The following is a 19,426-nucleotide window of genomic DNA, read 5'->3' on the forward strand; positions in this document are numbered from 1 at the left end:
TAATTACATACTTGCTCCTTCATCAGTCAATGCTACTCAGTTACTTGATGTTTAGTCTCCTTATGCTTGGTGTTGGCTTCTTGATTTAGGTGCTTCTTTCCATGTTACCCCACATTATCCTTGGTTTTATACCTATCGCACCATTGAGTTCACCCAAACTGGACAATGAAAATGTATGCAACATTGTGTGCATAGGTAATGTGAGATTGCAATTTGGTATCGGTGTTTCGTTTATGCTTCACGATATACATCATGTTCTGGCTTTGAGTAAAAGCCTTATCTCTACTCCATAGTTAGATGATGATATGTACTATGTCTCTATTGGTGATTCTACATGGAAGATTGCACATGGCAATCTCCTTTTTGCTAGATGTGCCAACATTGGCATTATATACCCCTTGCTTGTATATGGATTCGTTGATTATGTTTTGACAGTGGCTTATGCTCCACATGAATCTCTAATACTATATTTTTTGTGTCTCCAATAGCACTCTTGTGAGAGTAACACCTTATTACCTTATCATGTAAAGAATAAAGAATGAGTGTATACATGTATAGTTAGGGTTAATGAGTAAGATGGGCAGCTGATCATATTGGCCTTTATCCAAACAATATTCCGCTGATAGATCAATATGCCTTTAAGAGAGACAAAAGAACAAGATAATATGTGAGGTAAATATATATAAGGTACCCTCACCTAATGCATATTGACTTCGTACAATGTGAAAATCTTTCAAAGGGTACAATCTTGGTGAGAAATTGTGTAGGGTTATTATCAATATGAACTTTAACAAGCTTAGCTTGGTTGTCCTCAAGAACTTGATAATGGAAGTGATACCTTACTTCTATATGCTTGGTTTTTACATAAAACACAAGATTCTTTGCTAATACCTTTTTGTCTTCTTCCTTCCTCGTTTTAATTTCCCTATGTACCTCTGTTTGCACTCTTGATATCATGTCCTTAACTTCATCTTCAACCTTCTTATTGGTTGTGGTCACCTCCATTACCAACTTCTCCTCTAATTGAGCCAAGCACATATGCACCTTCAAAAAGTGAGTCCTTCAAGGCCACATTTTCTACTTTCAAGTTGTAAAATCTTTGATGTAGACATTCCTCCCACAAGCTTGGCTCTTGGGTTAACTTGAGTGGTGTTGGCAAGACAATTGAGAAAGTCTTTGGGTACATCTCGTTTTTAGGGTGACAATTCAAGTTTACCTCCCTTAGGTGCCACTCTTGCACCATAGGGGGAGGTCATTAGAAGATTGAAGGCCCCCAAAGAAAATTATGCATACAAACAAGCTCTTATGTGAGGGTTAGAGAAAGAGTTCCAAGACATGCCCTACAAGGCAAGGCTAGTTACACACTACCGGTCTCTCACACACCCCCCTTCTTTGAATGAGGATATCCTTTGTCTTCTATGCCTTAGTTGTTGATAATACACTTGGGAAAGGGCAATTGCCTATCCAAATTTGTGTCCAGTCTGAAAAATGTAGAAGCCTACTCTTTTTTTTGGCACGTAGCATTGTGTCCTTATACTTGCAAATATTTTGAGGTTGGGCAAGGGGTTTGGCTTGTGTAACCAACCCAAGGGTGTAGAGTACCTATCGTCAACCATGAGGAAAAGGAGGCGAACTACATGGACAAAATGACTCCCTGTCATATTGCACGAAAGCAAAGAGATGAACTATATGTTCTTCATTGCAAATATGGACAAGCAAAAAGAGACAAATTGACTATCGAGAGAGAGGAAGATTAGAGAGAGAAATGGATGAAGCATTAATGTTTTGATAGACTTTCTATGTTGCTTCTACCTAAGTGTGAACGCGTGTTGTTGTGAGAGAGAAAGAGAGAGAGAGAGAGTTTTGGGGGGGGGGGGGGGGGGGGGGGGAAGAGGGGGGGGTTGTGTTTTAATCCTCAAGATCATGCACTTAGCAAAAAGATAGTGTGAAGCATACGTAAGAGTAATGAGATCAAATGAACTCAATAGTGATGAAGTTTGCACACGAGTTATTCCAAAGTGAGCCACCATAAACTCTTGTAACAAGATATATAAGCTACAAGTGGGATGAGACTCTTGGGACTCACATGCAAGGAGCCAAGAGGACTCATTATGAGTACCTTGACACCGAAACCCTAATAGCACTTCATAGAGTATTACCCATCACCCCGTCAAGTCTTGATACTCAATAAATGCACCTACCAACAAAATCCAATGATACAAAATTAACAGCACCAAAACCACAGATGCCCTAATGTGAGCGCATGAACTTGACTTGGCTTAGAGACAACACAAAGAAAACTCCTCAAGGATGAATCATGGAATAGCTCACCAATGTCCAAGATAGTCCAAGCAAGAGACTCAAATCTCCAAGAAGACCATCCAATTCTCTTCAATCACATGCACTGTCCAAAAGGCCACACTTTTGAAGGATTAGACTCGTGAGTCACGTAAGTACAAGTACTAGGTTCCTACAAGGAAATGAACAAAAAATACACCCCAAGGGCACCAATAACAACGTACTCCTTAAGGTGAATGTCATATATTTTTTGAGAGGGCATTGATTGCCCCCTCTCAAACACTTCTTCCCATAATCCCCCCCCCCCTTTGATGAGTTGGACTAGGAAGTTGTTGCTAATACATGTTAAGAGAAGTTCACATTTGAGAAAGAAACCCAAAGGTTCATCCACCATAAGACTTATTATAATTAGTCAATCCTCTAATGGATGCTAACAAGGCCACCCTCTAATTAGAATGCACCTACACACTACTACCACCCGTGCACACATGTAACTTCCCTTCAACTGCTCAACAAATATAATTGCATCAACAAGTGCCTTCACCAATGCAATATCCTCCACAAGTACACCTCAACATGAGAGAAATGTCTTGTCAATCATAAGATACTCCAATGTGAACCTCCCCAAAGCCAACGTAGCTAAAGCCTTAGGTCAATGTTTATAGCTAGGTGTAAATATATCTACGTTTTTTGGCATGTACCTTGGCTGACATAGATCATTGCATTTGCTTGCAATAAAGATCTCTCTCTCTCTCTCTCTCTCTCTCTCTCTCATATAAGGCTATAGTTCAAGGTGTGCACAATTGCAATGAGCTAGGAACTTGTTTGGTTTGTTGGAGTGTTTTCAGGAAAGTGAAAGATTTGCAGGCACAAGAATATCACATTTTTAAACACAATTCAATAGTTACTTTGTTATCCATAACATCACAAAATTAAACATGATCAAATAACACCTTAACATTACATGCGGATCCTTATGCTACCATAGAGCTTGAGAGCTTGGCAAAATTGCTTATAGATGCAAGTAAGAGAAACATAAAATGTTAAGTTTCTTGTGTAGTTCCAACCTCGCCATTTTATAGATATGATTCAATCAAGCCTTCTGAATCACAACAGCATTCGTAAGTCCAGCACCCTCAATAGTCTCTGATGTGTTGCTCAAAGTTTTCGGAGGAAAACCCATGATCTGCAGCTGATAGTTTCTTGAATTGTTAGGTCTAGCAGCATCGATAAAACGACGAATGTCACCGACAGTGTGGTGATTATTGAAACGTGCAACCATGCGTGTACCATCAGACAGTCGCAGCTGAATAGAGGTCACAGGCTTTGAATCATCAATTATGAGCCCTTGAGAAGGTTCATTCCTGGCACTGACACCAGTTGGTGTACTGCCTGACTCCGTTCCTGAAGAACTTCCTAATGTGCGTCCAACCCCTTGAAACGGAACATGCCTGGGTTCTGGAGGAGCCTGTGGAGCAAGCTTTCAGATTAGTTCTATATTACTCTGACTGATCATTAATCCATTAGCACTTATAATGTGTTTAGAAAGCATAATCAACAAGTCTAATTTAAATGAGTATATAGAAAAACATACTGTCCAGTCTTCCTCCCTCCGCACTAGATTAACATGAACAGGAGTGCCTCGATCTGCTGGCTCCAACTCCTTAGGACATTCAGACTTACTGATACTCTGCAACAAAGTTCCAGTTATATTTCCTTTCATCAGAATCAGGTGGTAAGCTTGAAAACAGTAACAAAATCAAGAACAAGAACCAAGGCTCTACCATTAAAAACTGGGCATTAGCAGGATCATCAAGCCTTCTAAGAGGCCCATTGTCCACTGTAAATCCATTCCTCCAAAAGGTTATGTTACGAATTACAGGCTCTGGCTGACGAGGTGGTGCTGCTGCTACTGGTGCATGAGTATCTCCTTGCTGTACTGGTTCTCCTGTAAGTGTGCGTCCCACCCCAGTGAATGTACTCCTGCCTGGTGTACGAGCTGAAGGAGGTTCTGAGGGCCCTTCTTGAGCACCCATCCGTCTGGCCTGTTCGAATATTGCATCCACTCGATTACCCCTCTGAGGATCCTGAACCAGCATGCCACTGTAAAAGAAATGTGTTATATGAGGATGAATTATAACAAATATTTGTGAAACTGCAAATGCCAAAAAGAACCATGCAAAACATCTGTTTCAGAAAACCATGCAAGAACTCATGGCAATGGCAGTCACAAATAGCTGAACCTGAAAGACACATTCCTACACAAAAAAGTAAATACGCTTGCAATCCAACCAAATCCAAGTTCACATCAAAAGATATCTTCCCTGTCAGCAAATGGTTGGCAGCAGAAGTCACCAGCTTGGATACACAGATTTGGAACCTGAACATCTTGCCAGACTGAGAATTGCACCTTGCACCAAAATTATCATGGAAAGGTGCTGGTGGATTTTGAGGCTCAGGCATAATTGAGCTTGTGCATTGCACTGGTTTAAAATACGAGCTCGAAGTATTATAGAGCCATATGAGCAAGTATGTGTCTTGGCATGTGATCTTGTTATGGTGGCTTAGAACTTGCAATAACAGTTCTTTGAGATTAGATCATTAGTGCCACTGTAACACGTCTCTATGTTTCAATAAAGAATATATTTGCATAAAAATTTTAAAAAATATATTATTTCTTAAATATTCAATAGAGTACAAATATAAAGAAAAATGACTTAGCTTTAAAGGAAATAGATAACATTAATTTTGAAGTAATTGGAAAGGGCAATAATATTAAAATAGATAGTTTAGTTCACAATATTTTTACATCTCAAGAATTAATAGATTATCAAAGCAATTTTTTATTTTTAGCACCATGTGAAAAATGGTAATCCTTTATGTATATTAAAAGACTTTGTTTGTGAAGAGTTGCAATTTTCAACCCTCTTGTTGAACAAAAGTTTAAATCTAAAGCAAAATCATCTCATTGTGAACAAGCTCAATGAGAACTTTTTGTCAATCTGCACAACTTTTATTGAAGTATTCAAAACACCTATGTCATTATGGGTAAGAATACGTAAAGGTACAATTAATGCTAAAGAAGTGATAGTCGAAGATTTAAAAATGATAAAAATGTTAAGAGATTTTAAAATCAAATATAAGATCTAGAGACATTGAAAATTTTCAAATATCTTGAGATTACAATATATATTTTGAAAAATGTTTCTTAACTGATTAGGCAATTAGAATAGCCAACATTCTTTTTTACTCTTTCATGTCCTAAATAACTTTGGGAATGTTTCACTCATTGTTTGAAAAGAAATAAACAATGCCAACAATAACATAAATAAAAATACTAGATCCTTTAATAAGCAAAAAATATTTTGATGATGATTTATTATGCTTAATAAGTTAAGTAATAAAGAATGATGCAATACTTAAAGAAGTATAACATTATTATTTTTAAAGAGAATTTCAAAATCAAGATAAGTAACATGCTTATGAATTATTATGGATTGAATAAGTAAATATTGATCATTAAATAATAGTAATGATATATGTGGATTGCCTTATCAAAATGTCACTGTGATCCCAACTTATTCCCTAATGAAATCAAACTAATGTAACCTTTTGAAAAACGTCTATACCTAGCATTAAGAAAAGTTGAAAAATATAGCTTTCACCTTCCATATTTACTGATGGAAAAAACTATTATACTAAATCAAGTTGCGATCATAGATAAATCTACGGTCCATATATATATATGTATATATATGTATATATACATATATACATATACATATGTATATATACATATATGTACATATGTATATATATACATATGTACATATATGTATATATATATACATATGTATATGTATATATGTATATATATATATATATATATATATATATATATATATATATATATATATATATATATATATGACTCACGACTAAATTAAAATATTGGAGTAAAAATATTGGATGTCTATTTTTAACACTTAACTTTGGCATTATTAAGTTGTACACATACAAGGTACACATGTGAAACGCGAAGTCAGTTAAGTACCTTAGTGACCCAAGTGACTAGTGGATGGCATTGGCAAAAGTTGTACAAAGTTAAGGCAAGTAGGTTAATTAAAGCTGAAAATAATTTTTAGAAAGCTGCCACTTGTAAAAACTCCCCATTCAAACTAGAGAAGGGCTATTTGGGCATTGGATGAGGGTCATTCTAGCATTCAGAGGATGACGGAGGAAGGAGGAGTTGTCGGATGAGGTCTAGGTGAAACCAACCTTCCTTTTCAGAGAGGGTGGTAATGACTTGATTAATCAACACAGCAAGCATAAAATTTATATAAACTAAAATGCAAATGTTACACTTAATCTTGGACAATGGACAACCTATTGGTCCCAAAATTGGTGTCCCTTGCAATATTTATTTAGCTTGAATTGCAATCTCAATGAAATATAATGAGATTCCCTAAATCTCCTTCATTCTCCAATTGCCTCTTACTGTCATAAATGACGAGCAAGTCTTCAAACCAATTTGTCCCTTGGTTTGCTCAAGGATTGACCTTCAATTGTGCTCCTTCAGTGACAAATTCACCCCCAAATTTTTGTTGGCTGAATGGCCACTTGAAACTCCTTGATTTGCCCCAATTTCAATTGACTAAAATTCAAGTCTTTAGGCCTTCAATTTTTGTGCACACTTCCCAAGGTGGCTATCAAATCCTGGTTTTTGCTGTAAATTAGTGTTTACAGCAAAGATAAGATAAATCTCCACCTCCAATGGCTGATTTTGTTGGAAATTGCCAAGGATGAGAATAGGTTGGAGAATGAGAGAGAATGTTGAGGAGATAAAAAATTCACACTTACTGAAATCCAAGTCTTCGGGCCTTCAATTTTTTTAGCACACTTCCCGAGGTGGTGGTCAAATCCAAATTTTGGTTGAATTAAAGTTTACAACAAAGATTAGTTAAAATCTCCACCTCCAATGGTTAATTCTGCTAGAAGTTGCTAAGGAAGGATGAGAATAGGTTGGAGAATGAGAGAGAATGCTAAGGAGATAGAAAATTCGAACTTCCATTGCAAGAAAATTGAAGAAATCAACTATTGCTCTATCTACACTACCATGAAAGTTGTCTCCACTAATTGGTCATGAATCGCTTCATATGTGTGGTTATAATGCAAATGCAACGAATGCACCCTTTTTGCTGCCAATTTATGATAGCTTAACTCTAAAAGGGCCAACAAAGGACTATGATGAGGGTGGTAAAGAGGTGAAGTTTGAAGCCTTTAATGGTGTGCAAGATAGATTTAAGGCCTTGACTTTCATTCAAAAGTTTGATGCAACATGCAGCAAACAAACCTTGTAGGGGAATAAAAAGTGTACTCTAAACTCTCATGTCTCAAAGACGGAGGCCCAGGTGATGAGTAGGGGAGTATGTCATACCCCCTTACAGATCCGGAAATGCAATAAGGCAGCCTCCAAGTGTCAAACAACATCAAACCCAACAAACAATGATGTTGGATCAATATTGCACAAGCTAAATAGAGACAAAACTACAAACCAAAATTCAACCGATGACATGGCAACAATCTGCACAATATACACAAGAAAAAGATTATGTGACAGCAACCTGCATAGTAAGCGCAGGCAGCAAACTAGTGACGACTTCTGGGATGAGGTTGCTGATGGTTGGGCGACAGCTAGGATGAGGTTGCGAATGGCTTTGGGCAGCAACTAGGGCTTCCAAACACGGTGATTTGCTGACATGGGCAGATTGTACAACAACAATGCGGCAATCAGTAACACTCACCAAGCTGAAAACAATGCGAATTGGCGAGGAGGATGGAAACAAGTGCTAGACTGATGTAGACAACAATAGACAGCTTCGGCTGAGATGTCCCCTATGAATGGGGTGTGGGCAGTGAAGCTAGAGGGCCTAAAACCTGCAAAAACGAGATTGAGATGAATGGAGAGCAACCTCCTTATTTATAGAAAGTTTTGGGACCTCATGCCGTGCATCTTTTTAAAACTCTCTTGAACCACACACCATTTTAGGATTTTCATTAATTAAGCATTTTGGGGCTGTCGAATGTTGGGTGTAAAGTCCCTTCGTCTCCATGTAAATAGTCTTACGAGTGTGAACACACCGTTATTGTACCCTAACATATAAATACATTCTTCTATTCTTTGTGTACCATCATGAACTGGTATACCTATCTCTGCGTTCACTTCCTCTAACACTCAGCTCTGCAGCTCACGCCTTGATCTCACACTCCATTGCGCACTCCCCCCTTCAAACTAGTATCAAAGTGCACAATGCACGCTTCCCGAGGTCAAAGGCAGCTCGTGAACAATCAGGACCAAGAGCTAGGTCTAGCGTGACCAACGTGGATCAGCGGGCAGCAACAAGCGTGACGGCACTGGACTTCATTTCCAGTGTGACAACTGGACTTTGTGTCCAACATGATGGCCGCAAATGACTAGATGGCAACAGGCAACAAGTGACGTTCAACGAGAACTAGCGTGGCAACAAGCAAGTAACGCCTACAGTGAATCGTCATGGCTTGCATGACACACAGACGATCGACAAGTCGACGAGGGTTCCAGGTCACGCGAGCCACAGACAGGCTACCAGTGGGGTTCCAAGTCACGCGACGTGATTGGCAGGTCGATGGACCTCATCACATCATGTTTTTTTAAGGTCAAAAATTCGTTTTTCTTCAAAATTCTCTAGGAATTTCCCCTTGGCTTGACAGGGTTTCGCGCGCGCAAGCAGAGAGTTCAGATTTGTGCATATTTAAGGCCAAAAATTTGGGGCTTTTTTTATTGAATGTTGTTCATGCAAAATTGAGGCATATGCATCAAAGATTGCAAACATTGTGCGCGTTTGGATTGGGGATTTCGCCAAATTTACTGAAACTTTGCTCAGTTGAGTAAATTTCTCAACATTGAACCCATAAAATTTGGGGCTTTTGCTATATTGGTGAAATTTTGTTCAGCTGAGTCAGATTGGCTGACATTGGCGCACAATTGGACACGAGAAATTTGGGGCTTTTGCAAAATTTTGTGAAATTTTGCTAATTTTGTTCGTTTTGTGCTTTCGGGAACATGTATTAATGCAATCAGGGTAGATTAGTGAGCAAAATTTTGGGGCTTTTGCTGAAATCTATGGATTTTGGCAAAATTGATACGTGAAATGCACTTTGGGAATATTGTTAAAGCAATCTTGTTGCCATAAGCAAAGTGATTTGAGCATTTTTATCTCCCGCTTATGCGATTTTGGAGAAACTCTAGAGATTTCTTGTTTTGTGTATCAGAAGTTGATACGGGCACATATATATGTAGTACACATGTTGGACAACTCCCATTGAGTCGATGTATTGCTGATTATTCATGTTGCAGCAGACTTAGTAATCATTTGCAGATTTGGGATTGTTGCAAATGTATTCTTGGTGATATTGCTGAAGTGGGAGTTACCTGACAGTGATGTATGCATTTAATGTATACTGAAATTGCAGTCATACTACTGAAAGTCATTAGTTCTACTGCTATACACATCCCTAGACTGATTCTTGCTATTATTTGCTGAAAATTTGGGCTGAAATCAGCTGAATATTCAGCTCATTTTTGCTGTCATAAATTGCAGCATTGAATTTCTGGTGTATTGCTGAAAAACGACTGCAAATGCTTCAGGCAGCAGTGACACTAAATCCCTCTTTGAAATCAAGAGGTTTGATGGCACTGGCTTTGACTTGTGGAAGGATAGGATGCAAGGCATTTTGTTTCTCAAGGACTGTGAAGATGCTCTCTTGGAGACTAAGCCTGCAGCTATGACAGATGTGGATTGGGCTAGACTTAGTAAGAAGGCCATTGCATACATTAAGATGGCAGTGTCTGATGATGTACTTACAAACATCAAGCGTCTTGATACAGGTTATGCTATATGGAAAAAGCTTAAGGACACTCATGAAAATACAACTCCTGTGAATCAAGTGCATCTTATGTGTAAACTTGTGAACATGGAGTGGAATGAGTCTAAGCCAGCATCTGAGCATTTGAGTGCTTTCACAGGGGTTTTGAGTCAGTTGCAAGACTCTGGTTTGGCGGCTTTCGATGATAAATTGAAAGCTATTTTCTTATTGATGACTTTGCCTGACAGCTGAGAATCTTTGGTTGTGTCACTTAGCAACAATCCTGCTTTAACCTTTGATGGTGTAAGAGGTTCAATCCTTAATGAAGAAATCAGAAAAAAGTCTAGTGGTGAAGGCAATGGCTCAACTTACCATGTGAGAGACAGGTCTCAAAAGAGGGGTAATGCAGCCAATAAAAGTAAAAGCAGAAGCAAAACCAAGGGCAAATAGCAAGATGTCACATGCTATCTGTGTGGGCGTAAAGGGAATAAAAGGCCCGATTGCCTCTACTTCAAGAAAGAGCAAGAAATAAAGAAACAACAGGGTAAGAAAAAGAAGGATGACAAGAAAGATGATGACAACTCTTCCTCAAAAGAATTTGCAAAGGCAAATGTTACATCTAGTGTGGTGCTTGAAGAGATTTCTGACACTGAAGAGAGACTTCTTATAGCCTCATGTAATGATGCTGATATTATGGCAGCAGTAGGTGATATGCACATCACCAAAAAGGAGGTAATTGATGCCTTACTTTCAACTCATGATGGGCTATCTCAATCATGGATAGTGGACAGCGGTGCCTGGTGGCTCTTGAAAATAGCCAAGAGCTGATTTTGCAGGATGTTGGATTTGTACCTGGCATAAAAAAAAGTATACTATCAATTGGGGAGCTTGATGCTAAAGGGTATTTTACTACCTTTGGTGGTGGATCTTGGAAGGTCCATCAGGGCTCTATGCTGATTGTTAAAGGCAACAAAAGGGGAACTTTATATTACTTGCATTGTAAAGCATTACTTGGCAAGTTCTTGGTTGTGGCTGAAGTCCATTCACACATGGAGCTTTGGCACAAAAGACTTGGTCATATGAGCCAAAAAAGCCTTCAGGTTCTCTCCTCTTTAAGAAGATTTGATGTAAAAGGCTCTAATTTCGAATTTTGTAATGATTGCTTATATGGAAAACATGTGAAGTCTCCTTATTACTCTCGTGTCATTAATAAGTCTAATGCTCTTGACTTGGTACACTCCGATGTGTGCACTATGCATGTTAGTTCATATGGGGGTGCACGCTACTTTGTTACTTTCATTGATGATTTCAATAGAAAGTCATGGGTATACGTACTTAAAAGCAAAAAGGAAGTGTTGGATGCTTTTAAAAAGTTTCATGCTTTTACTACCATACAAAAAGGGCTTAAGTTGAAAGCCATAAGAACAGATAATGGGGGTGAGTATATCTCAAATGAATTTAACAAGTTTTGTTAGACGCATTGCATTGAGAGGCAATTGATAGCCCCTTATAATCCTGCATCAAATGGTGTGGCTGAAAGATTTAACCGCACACTTTGTGAGAGATTCAAATTCATGTTGTCCACTGCTAATCTCCCGCAATAATTTTGGGGAGGCTCTTAAAACTACAATTCATGTATGCAATCGCTCTCCAAATCGTGCATTGGTAAATGGCATTCCTTAACACGTTTGGTCTGACAAACTTGCTTCATATGACCATTTGCGTGTCTTTGGTTGTGATGCCTTTGTGCATGCACTTGTAGAACAGAGGACCAAACTAGACATGAAATCCATCAAGGGCATCTTCATGGAATATGGAGATGAGGGAGAGATGGGTTATAGAGTTTGGCTTCCTCAGGGCAAGAAGATAGTACGCAACCGAGATGTAGTATATTGGTAACTATTTGTGCTTCAGTGTTTCATCAATTATTGCTTGTTGTAATTAAGTTATAATTAGGTTATTACCACCTCTCCATAGAAGGAGGGCTCGTTTTAAATCTTCTATCTTATCTTCGAATCTTTATGAAAACGCAAAATAAGAGCAAACCAGACAAAGGTTTGATTTGTCACTACTACAAAGGAAAGGGATGTATTGTTAGAAGTGTCTAGTTATCAAATGTCCTAGTTGAGTGTTGAGAAACCACTTCTTTAGTTCATCTCCTTCAGTTAGGGTTTCGCAATGATAGCCCCAAAAAGAGCTACGCCCTTATTCTGGGCACTTTATCAATGGGCTCCCACATCCATGGTGCGCCACCCTAGACTATGCATGCCTATTTATATGCCACCTTTTCACACATTCAGTACACTCACTCTTCATTATTCATGTCTCTCCTTCTATAATCAGACATCCCTCCACTCTCTCTCTAGCCTCTCCACTGCCCCCACACCCCTTGCAAGTGAACATCGAAGTTCGTGGTTGGTGGCTTCTTCCTCACCATCTCCATCACTCTGCTTGTGTTTTGGAGTCCATCATCTGCTAGCGTCATCCACACATATTGGCGATAGCTCACACACCCTGGCAACCATCCCTATCCATTGGCATCAATCTTTCTCCATCATCTGGGCCTTGCTTACATTTCAACTTCTGGAGGCCTTCTCCGGGCAGGTGTTACTTTCCCACAATTGGCATCTTCCCATCAGGCCCTACACCTTGCGTTTTGGGTCTTCAACCATCAGGCATCATCTTCTCCAGGCTCTGCACGTTACATTTGATCATCCTGGTGGCTTCTGCTTCTACTGGCGACCTCCTCCACAGCTAGCGTCATCATTTGAGGCTGCTTGAGTCTGCGTTTGGCATCTTGGCTCCTTCCATCATCTGGCATCTACATTTTGCAACCCATGCTCTCCTCTTGGCATCAGAGGACTGCGCTCTGCTCCCTCGACAGCTGGTGATCACTCTCCTCCACTCAGACGGCATCAGAGGACTACACTGCTCCCTCGACAATTGTCCTCCACCTTCAGCATACATCTTCGATATCCCTATTGCCGAAGGACTGCGTTTCGCTCCCTTCACTATGCAGATTCCCTACAAGTGTTGCCGCCTGATTCAGACAGGACAGTGCAATTATCTTCTGGGCTTCGACTCCACTGTATCAACTTTTCTCCTTATAGCATGATTCAGTGCATCATCATCGTGTTCCTTTGAGTTTTTTTTTCTTTCTCAGTGTTTGTCGTATACACTGTGTTTCACTCCGCAAACCCTACTCTCTCTCTGGTACATCGCTTTTCTCGACAGTGAGCCTCATCATTCACTCAACAAGGGACTATAAATATGGTCAATTATGGTCGATTTGTTCATTGTGACCACCCATTTTTAAGTCTTTTCTTGAGATTCGTACATCCTAGTGCTATTTTGTTATCATCACCCTCGGCCCAAACATTACACACTGGATCTGTGGTGTCCTCTCTCATAGCAGTAATCCATTTGTTCATTCCTTCTTTTACTTGTGCACCTTCAAATATGGTGTCATTACTATACGCGCATTCTAATTGTTGTAGCTGTTGGATTTCTGCCTCTATTGGCAAGGTGTGTAATGGCCCAAAGAGAGGTTCCAATCATCATAATTGCAGTTTTCTACTGCAGTTTTTTGGTGCTATCAACTTACTTGTGCTGATAGATGTAAGATCAAATCCTCTACCAATTGAGGCCCTCCATCAATGTTTCCATCAGCACAATTTCCATTCATCAAACTCAGGTCCACAGATTTACATTTCAGCACACACCTTGCTAAGCAATTTGTGTTTGTTTTATGGGTTTAGGTCGCACTGGCATTTTCAGCATGAATGCAGCCAGATTTACATTTTGAGTGAAACAGCCACCTAGCCACAGTTAAATATGTATTTTTTGGGTCGACACTACCTATTGCATGAACCCTTTTCTTGAATGAGCTGTATTTTCATTAGGGAGCAGCCAGATTTCAATTTTTGGTGAAACAGCCACCTACCCACAGCCAAATATGTATTTTTAGGGTGGACGCTACTTATTGCATGCAACCCTCATCCTTGAAGGAGCTGTATTTTCATTAGGCAGCATGCAACAACTTAAATGGCATGGCAACACATGGGAGGTCATTCTCAGCTCAGGAGCTGCATTTGCAAAGTGGCATGCAGAACAGACCTGGATTTTTTATGCCACACCAATCTCGTAGGTTGCACGATGCACCTAGAAGCCACACTCGCCTTACTTCACCACACATTGGGATGACCACCTCTTTCATGTCCACAACTTCTTTCAAACCTTCCATTTTGGTACATCAGAGGCTAATTCGTGTTTCCCACAAGGAACTACCAGATAGGTTGTTAATTCATTCTGTTTCCCATATCTAAACCTCCCAAGATCTTGTATTGCAGCTTTGAGGGTGTTCATGTGGATAACCACCATTATGGATAAATTACTTCTACAGCTTTGACTTTTGGTGAGCTCCACTTTGAACCTCTTCCCATATGCATGCTTGTGGGAGGGATCTCCACCCTTCATTGTGTGGTTGCTTGATTATTGTAGGTTACCAGTGGATATTGAGTGCCCAAAAAGTGCCTATTTTTTCGTACTAAATCGTACGAATATGTATTGTACCATACCGTACGGATCATACCACACAGACCAGTCTGTACTACGTACGGAGACAACCCTGATTGCAAGCAATTATGTCTTCTCAAGCCCCAATTCTCTATTGTCAACTCAAATATATTTACCATAATTTCTCCAAACCACTTGGATTAGAGACGTTGTTTCAAGCCATTTGAGATGGAATCACAAGCAACATGCATCAATTCTTCAAGAGTGAAGTACAGACCCTTGGTGGATCTCTTTTAGAGATGGTGTTCCCAACTTTTGCTCCAAATCTAGCATGCTTAGTTACCCGTCCAACATAAGGCCTTCCTTACCTGCCCCGACAATACTACATACCAAAAAGATAAGGCTTATAACATTGAACCAATTTCTTTTTAAAGCTTAAACATTTGTTAGGGCTTGTTCACACACATTTGGGGCTTTTCAAATTTGAACCTGCTTTCTTCAATTTCTTCATCAAAATTTGGTTCTTTTTCAATTTGAGCTCCCTCCATGGCATCTACCATCAAGAAGTCAAGATATGACATCACAATTGAAAAATTCTCAAGGGTCAAGTTTTCCATCTAGAAGACAAAGATTCAGCTCCTAATTATGCGAGAAGACACATGGAGGGTCATATCCACTAACAAGCCAAAGCACATTTGAGACAACCCACCACCACATCAAGAATGGCTCGAGAAGAAAAAGAGTGCACTCGCCATCATCTGGCTTAACCTTTCTGACAACCTTCTTCATCACCTTGATCTCACAAAAACCACAAAAGAGGTATGGGATGGCCTTCAAGTCACATTTGAGGGAGAAATCATTAATTCCAAATTATTTTTGAAGATGCAATCATTTAGTACCTCCTACAATTCTTCAAAAACTCTTAAACTAACCTCGATCATTTAAGTCTCCTTTACCAACAATTGACCGCTCTCAATAGTCATCGTGATGATGATGATAAAAAGCTATACTCAATAGCGTATTGCAAGTATATTGGTCACACTAATAACGAATACTATAAGAAGAAAGACAAGCAATACACCCAATATGCCACTCTTAATACCTTATCAAATAGTGACCCCAACGAGCCACCTACTACATGTAATAAGGCCCTTAATATATCTATTCAATCATTGTCTCTTGGCAACGATAAACCCTATCAATGCGTTTTGAGTTCGATCATAAATAGATAAATCAATAATGTATTTTGAAAACAGACATTTGACCATGTCAATGCATGTATTAAGACCTTTCCAAACACATCTATTTACTGTGTAGAACACTCTACACGAATTTTTATCCAAAAAGATTTTTACTTTCCTTTTATGATTCTATTAGGAGATTTATTTCAGAGGAGAGGTTTTGCAACCATTTTACGCATGACCTCGGAGTTCAATCCCAAAAGCCATACCCATGTATTGGACCTCTAGTCCTGTGCTCAGTACCTCTGGAGCCATGCTGGCCTTTAAACTCCTTTTCCAAAATCATTGTATGGAACTAGACATTGCTACTTTGAGATAAGACCTTTCCATTTTCATTTATTTGTGTGTTTTGTATCATGGGTCCAACCACCCATGACCCAAAGAGTGTTTTGTTAGCATTATACACACTCCCATGTGTGAATACACCTTAGGTATGTGTATGTGTGTATCAAAGATGTAAACACCTTTAACAACTCCCAACATTGAAGAAAGGTCAAAGGTTTGGGAGAAACCCTAGGCCTATATAATGAGGCCCTAACCTTTGTACTTTCATCAACATCTATCGCATTAAACTATTCAATTTATTGTGTGATTGCAAGAGCTCTCTCTCTCTCTCTCTCTCTCTCTCTCTCTCTCTCTCTCTCTCTCTCTCTCTCTCTCTCGTGTGAATACACCTTAGGTATGTGTATATGTGTATCAAAGGTGTGAACACCTTTGACACCTCCCAACATTTTCCAAGAGTCAAAGGTTTGGGAGAAACCCTAGGCCTATATAATGAGGCCCTAACCTTTGTACTTTCATCAACATCTATCACATTAACCTATTTAGTTTGTTGTGTACTTGCAAGAGCGCTCTCTCTCTCTCTCTCTCTCTCTCTCTCTCTCTCTCTCTCTCTCTCTCACACACACACACATACATCTACCTTAGCTCTCTCTCTCTCACCTCATGTTGCTGAACCCAACAACTATGAAGGCTGCCCTATACTCGCCCTCACAAGACAAGGTAGCCATTGAAGGTTATTTCTTACTCAACCACAAAATGCATGAGCAACCCTAAAAGAAACAATGTCCACTAGTAAACAAACTAATATCCAAATCACCAACACAATCTGAATCACTATAAACCTGAAGGTGCAAGTGTCCTCCTTGGAAAATAATAATGCATATCATTGAGTACCTTAATAATATCCAAAGATCAGTCGAACATCTTGCAATGTACTGTCCATGGGCTATGCATAAATCTCCTCACCTGGGATACTGTAACTAGGTCGTGTGATGCAAAGGTAGATAAAACAACCAACAATCTAGCTATAAATTGCAACATCGGACATCTCTTCACCATCATGAATAGACAGCTTTAGCCCTAGCTCCAATGAGTGCACATAGGTTTGCAATCTTACATATTAGACTTGTGCAAAATCTTATCTGCATACTACGATTGCAACATGATGATGCCATGCTGATTTTGGGTGAATTGAATCCCCAAATAGTAGTACAAGCAGCCCATAACTAACATAGCAAAAGTATGTTTCAATTCATCCTTAAAATCTGTAATTTTATGCTCTTTTGGTCTGGTGAGCAGCATATCATCGACATATAAAATGATTACCAACATGCCCCCCCCCCCCACCCCTTTTTATTCTTAATGTAGAGAGTAGGAGCAATTGGACTATTTGTAAAGGCAATGCTAGCCAAATAAGCAACAATCTTAAGAGTACCATACAAAAGGAGCTTGTTTTAAGCATAAAGAGCTTTATGCAATTTGCAAACTGTGTGCTCTTTTCTTTTCACCACAAACCCTAGAGGTTGCGAGTCGTGACACATAAACATCCTCATGTAAATCACTATTCAAGAATGTGGTCTTGATGTCCAACTAATGTACTTTCCAACCATGATTTGCAATCATAGCATTTAGACACCTAACTGTACTCATGTGGGATGTAACAGCAAAAGTCTCCTCATAATCTATGTCTTTCTTCTGTGCATAGCCTTTTGCTACCAAACATGCCTTGTACCTACCTATAGTACCCTCGGCCTTGTGCTTAGAGTTTAAGAACCCATTTGGTACCAATGGCTTTCTTGCTAGGTGGCAACTCAACAAGATCCTAAGTATTATTAGTGGCAATATAATCCAATTTTTCTTGTACGGCTTGCATTCAATGTACATCTGTAGGGCTTCTTCCAGGGAAGTAGGCTCATCATCATCTAACAATGAGCTCATGTACACGTTCATCACAAGAATCATCTACTTCCATAGCATCAACAAAGTGAACCCCCCTACATGATGTATTGCATGATCCATTTTACCCTCCTAGGGAGCTTGCAACAACCATCTACAAGCTGTTTCTGCTACATTTACAACAACCGTTTTTTACTATACTGCATGTTCCCTTGCTAGAGGCATACCATCATCAAATACTTGCTGTTTGGGAGTATGTGGTACAAACAGCAGCTTGCTGTAATTGTCTAGCCATTTACAATAGGCTCGGACCACAAAGAAATCGATAAGAGGCCTTCGAAAACATCACCCGAGTCATAAGTGGCTGGCATTTCCAATTGATCATGTGAAAAGGCTGCATTTTCAGCAAAAACAACATCATTACTGACAAACACTTTCTTTGTGTGTGGATCACATAACCAATAGCCTTTGCTTTCCAAATTGTAGCTAATAAAAATGCATTTAAGGCCTTGTCATCGAGCTTTCCAAGAAGCTCCTTTAGCACATGTGCATAGGCTATATATCCAAACACCCAAAAGTAGTCAACCTTTGGTATCTTTTCATGCCAAGCCTCAAAAGGTGTGATAGTCTTAAGTGCCTTTGTCGGTGCACAATTCAAGACATGATTAGCACATTAAAGGCCCTGAAGCCAAAACTTCTGTGGCAGCCCCTTGCTTTTAAGCATACATCTAGTCATTACCATGAGTGTCTGATTCTTTCTTTCAGCAACGCAATTTTGTTGAGGGGTCATCCTCACAATGGCTTGATGTGTAACATCTATCTCAAGCAAAAATGTCTCAAAAATGAGTGTCCAATTCTTTCTTTCAACAATGTCATTTTGTTCAAGGGTCATCCTAACAATGGCATGATGTGTGATACCTGTTTCAAGCAAAAATGTCTCAAAAGCACAAGACATATAATCCCCCAAAAAATATCTCAAAAATGAGAATCCAATTCTTTCTTTAGTGACACCATTCTGTAAGGGATCATCCTCAAAATCGTCTGATGTGTGATACCTATTTCAAGCAAAAATGTCTCAAAAGCACAAGACATATATTCCCCGCCTCTATCCATGCAAAGTGTTTACATTTTTAAATCAATTTCTACCTCAAGCTTAGTAACCAAATGTTTAAAGTGCATGAATACATCAGATTTTACCTTCATCCCATACACCCAAGTATATTGTGAGTAGTCAACTACAAATATGACAAAATAGAGATGACCTCCAAGACTCAAGTGCTCGTGTCCTC

The 19,426-nt window shown here is 39.3% G+C and overlaps 1 protein-coding gene across 1 annotated transcript in view; it reads right to left on the reverse strand.

Moving 5' to 3' along the window:
- Window positions 1-3,222: 3,222 nt before the first annotated feature.
- The window catches only part of LOC148010635 (plant UBX domain-containing protein 4-like), a 34,779-nt gene continuing 18,575 nt past the window's right edge, over window positions 3,223-19,426 (reverse strand). Inside the window, exons 2-4 of the mRNA XM_087671338.1 lie at window positions 4,083-4,401; window positions 3,893-3,988; window positions 3,223-3,766 (exon numbers count right to left, since the gene is read on the reverse strand). Coding sequence (XP_087527464.1) covers window positions 3,392-3,766; window positions 3,893-3,988; window positions 4,083-4,401 — 790 coding nt within the window. The 3' untranslated portion in view covers window positions 3,223-3,391. The remainder of the gene's footprint in view (window positions 3,767-3,892; window positions 3,989-4,082; window positions 4,402-19,426) is intronic.

This window comes from Lygodium microphyllum, chromosome 29, assembly GCF_053477565.2.
Source record: "Lygodium microphyllum isolate KBCC chromosome 29, Lygodium_microphyllum_v1.1.10, whole genome shotgun sequence".
Taxonomy (NCBI): domain Eukaryota; kingdom Viridiplantae; phylum Streptophyta; class Polypodiopsida; order Schizaeales; family Lygodiaceae; genus Lygodium; species Lygodium microphyllum.